General features: G+C 40.1%; 1 protein-coding gene across 1 annotated transcript in view; it reads right to left on the reverse strand.

Moving 5' to 3' along the window:
• LOC103069718 (elongator complex protein 1-like) overlaps positions 1 to 4,201 on the reverse strand; it is a 42,443-nt gene that overhangs the window by 22,489 nt on the left and 15,753 nt on the right. Inside the window, 3 exon segments of the mRNA XM_082931491.1 lie at positions 1,088 to 1,175; positions 2,109 to 2,232; positions 3,303 to 3,393. Coding sequence (XP_082787617.1) covers positions 1,088 to 1,175; positions 2,109 to 2,232; positions 3,303 to 3,393 — 303 coding nt within the window.

Here is a 4,201-nt window from a genome sequence, read left to right on the forward strand (position 1 = left end):
TTTTGCGGTACGCGGGCCTCTCACTGTTGTGGCCTCTCCCTTTGCGGAGCACAGGCTCCGGACGCACAGACTCAGCAGCCATGGCTCACGGGCCCAGCCGCTCCGCAGCAAGTGGGATCTTCCCGGACCGGGGCACAAACCCGTGTCCCCTGCATCGGCAGGCGGACTCCCAACCACTGCGCCACCAAGGAAGCCCATACCTACATATTTAACAAAAATGAGATCACAGCTATACTGAGATGTATACATAAAATCGGGAAGACAAGAAAATTTAAATTGTGATTATTACTGAGTGACAGAATTACGGAAGAACTTTTTTTCTTCCCATCTTTATTTTCTAATGCTTTCACATATTACATATACACTGAAAAATACTTATTTACAATTTGATTTACCATTTAAAAGCTACAGAAGATTCTTACTTATATCTAATCTCATTTCTCTTTCACTTCCACAGTACTCCTTTGGCTAGCATTTTGATTTGCTACACTGGTACCATCCATGAAGAGAAAGCACTGATGACTTGTGATGGTTAATTTACATGTCAACTTGGCTAGGCTATGGTGTCTAGTTGTTTGGTCAAACACCAGTCTAGATGTTGCTGGGAAGGTATTCTGAAGATGTGATTAACCTTTATAATCAGGTAACTTTAAGTACAGCAGACTATCCTCCATAATGTGGATAGATCTCATCCAAAGAGTTTATAGAGCCTTAAGAGCAAACACTAAGTCTTCCCAGAGAAAAAGGAATTTTGTCTCAAGACTGTAACACAGAATCTTGTCCGAGTTTCCAGACTGTGGGCCTGTTCCACAGATTTTGGACTCAAGGTTGCAACATCAACTCTTCACTGAATTTCCAACCAGCCAGCTTACCCTGATTCTATTTCTCTAGATACCCTGCCTGATACATAACTGAAATCCCTCCCATCAAAAGCTAACCACTCCGTCATCTCTACCTACCCCCCTCAGTTATCTTTGATTCCATTACAGGACTAAGTGAAAGGGATAAAGGAAACTCCACAGCCTACTACTTTCAATTACATTTTATGGGGCAGAAGGCTGAGATACTAGAGCTGTCTTTCCATAGGTTTTTAGAGTGGAATTTTCTTCCCTCTGAAGGTCTTCCAGCCATACTGCAAGCACGGTGGAATCTGCATTCCAGAGAAAGTCATTAACCTAGTAGGGAAAAAAGACCTGTCACTGGCCTTTACGTATTTACCTCAAAATCTTTATGATCGCTAAATTCCCTGCTCTCACAAGTCAAATAATCCCACACTTGAGTTGATCCCTAGCTGTAAATTACTAACCTATGGAGTTATTAAACAAATCTCTGTCATCATATGTAGAGGACTTCAAAAAAATGCATTATGTTTAAATACTTAACCAAATGAAGGTGACATTTTTAGACAAGAATATTTGAATATGGACTAGATATCAGATAATATTAAGGAATTATTACTAATTTTGTAAAGTATCATAATGGAATTGTGGTTATATTATGAAAAATGTTCTCAACTATTAGAGAAATGAATACTGAAAATATGATTTTTAAAATTAAAACCCTAGGAAATTTTTTCAAAGTGTGTGTAGGGGGTGGGGCAGAGAGTGAAGAATAGATGAAAATAATTTTGCAACATGCTGGTACATATCTGTTGAAAGTAAGTAATAGGTACATGGGAGTTCATTAAACTCTTCCCTCAACTTTTAATATATTTAAATTTTTACATAATTAAAAATTACCATGATTTGTTTTCGCTCCAGCGAAGATCCAAATGGTACACAACCTCCTTAAGGTTTACATGTTAAAAATGGCAAGTATCTTTATCACTGGAAGAATTATGCTTTTGTCAAAATAAACAATAAAAACTAGCATTTCTATTTCCTTTCTGTGTTTTATCTAGGGTGAGGAAGGAATGCTCTTTCTTCTCTACAAAATCTCCTTAGGAAAAACAATTTGGTTTATAAAAAAAAAATTCAGTCATAGGAAGCCACTATTTTTATTACTGTCTACTCTGGGGCTTCTATTTACATACCCATATCAAATACAAATCTTCTCTATAGCTGTGCAAAGTCCTCTAAATTTGATGGTAAAACAACTCAGGCACCTACCTTAACCTCATCTTTAAAGAAAGGAAGTGTAAAATGTCCATGGAGAAGTCCATTTTTCTCAAAAAACACAACATCCTGCTGATTGGGTTTATCTTGCGTAGATGCAATCAAACTGCCTGAGGGCCTTAAAGCAAACCCACAGTGTTAGAGCATCCAAAAGCTCATCCAGTTGGCTAAGAACAAGATGAAATTCAGAGAAACATTTTTTTCAGCAAAAACAAAAAGCCTCCATTCCAAGGAAGTTTTAAATCCCATGTTTCCTGGCAAGCAGTCACCCTAGTGTGGGACTATATCTGCCCAGAGGACAGAGTGCCTTTTCCTGATTTGCACAAGGGCTCTATTTGCCCACAAAGACTTAGACTGCACTTGGGTGACTTTTTAAAAGAACCAATAAATTATTTACACCATTCCCAGTATAATGTCCTATAAAACCATAAACTATTTCTCTTTCAATTATATGACTTCAGCAATATTACATGCTCAGGTAGGTATTTTTAAAGATTTCTAAATCTACTGAAAACACCCTGATTGCCCCATCTTGTTTGTATTTGTCTCTAGAGTTTTAATTCAAATACATTTCTCTCTTTTCTCTGTCATCCAATTGCCACTCAAATACTGGTGGGAAACAGATGTCTAAAACCTAGAGACCTAGGTTTTGCCTATAACAGATGCTGCTGAGGCAGAAAATATTTCTTCTATCTATAATCAGGACAGCCATACATCATAAGCAGGTTGTGACCTGCACAAGGGTACTAGGCCAACAGGTGAATCGGGCCCAAATCCAGCCCGTGTTCCTCAGCAAACAGGTCCCCTTAGTGTGGGAGTTTGTGCAGAGAAAGGAAGCCCTTTTCCTAGTTTTCACCAAAGCTCTGCTGCCCCACAGAAATTCACAGACTGCAACTTCCCTTCGAAGCACCACTTTGTTTTACACAGTGACTTCATGTAGGCCCCACCTATAACCTACAAAATGTGTGGGCCTTGGAATGATGAGGTCTGTGAAGCTCAGAATCTACTATTCAAACCACATTCAGACTTCAGGGAACTAAAAAAGAAAGATACAGGCTTACAGCCAAATGAGAAAAAGTAATTATCTCTGTGTTTTATAAACACCTACATTCAGTAGGCACCACCACTCCCACCCTAGTACCAAGAAATTCTCTGGCAAGAAGTTACAAGGTTTCTTCTCCCACTCACTTCCAAGCCAGAGCAGGTCCCAGTCCTGCCACAGGCTCACTGGTTGACTGTAAAGCAAACTCCCGGCTCCACACTCTGACCTTTCGAGACCCTGTGTAGTAGAGAGAGGGAGAAAAACAACAATGGCAAAACTTAAGGCATTGTGATAAATGTTGTCAAGTCTGAACTTCCAAACACCTTCCTTATTAATAAAAACTGTCATGGTTTCACAAAGCCAATTAGATGAATCTTGTTAAAAATTCATATCCAACAGGTAGGAGGCTGGGCCAAATAGCCTCAAAGAACTCTTCTGATTCTTAGCTCTATATTCATTTAACACCTAAACCAGCACATCGTTACCTCATGGGTGTAATGAAAGAAAACCCTCAAAGCAAAAGGAAGAAAAATTTATTTCCATACCTGTCTCTGGGCAAACAACACTCATAGCAAAAAACTCTCCATCACCACGCCAGGTAACTTGTGGTCTATGGTCATCCCAGGGCAAAGCAGACTCGTGCTAAAGAGAGGAAAAAACACAAATGTTACTGGGGGCTTTAAATGGCCCAGAACCAAACAAGCCTCAGGCTATTAAAAGTTAAACCTTTTATATAAGGTTTAAGCTATCTAGAAATCGAGTTTCACAGAATCCTCAGGTACCCTTCCAGAAGGGCCCTTAGACCCAGAAATCGAGAGAAAAGAACTTAACAAAGAAAAACAAAATCTTTCTCTGGACATTAAAAAGTGGCCTCCAAGCATAGCAACAGGGAAAAAGAGCTACAGATCTAGATATTAAAAATAACGAGCTTCCCTGGTGGCGCAGCGGTTGCGAGTCCGCCTGCCGATGCAGGGGACACGGGTTCGTGCCCCGGTCCGGGAAGATCCCACGTGCGGCGGAGCGGCTGGGCCCGTGAGCCATGGCC

The sequence above is a fragment of the Lipotes vexillifer genome, unplaced genomic scaffold (assembly GCF_000442215.2).
Source record: "Lipotes vexillifer unplaced genomic scaffold, Lipotes_vexillifer_v1.1 scaffold1801, whole genome shotgun sequence".
Lineage (NCBI taxonomy): Eukaryota > Metazoa > Chordata > Mammalia > Artiodactyla > Lipotidae > Lipotes > Lipotes vexillifer.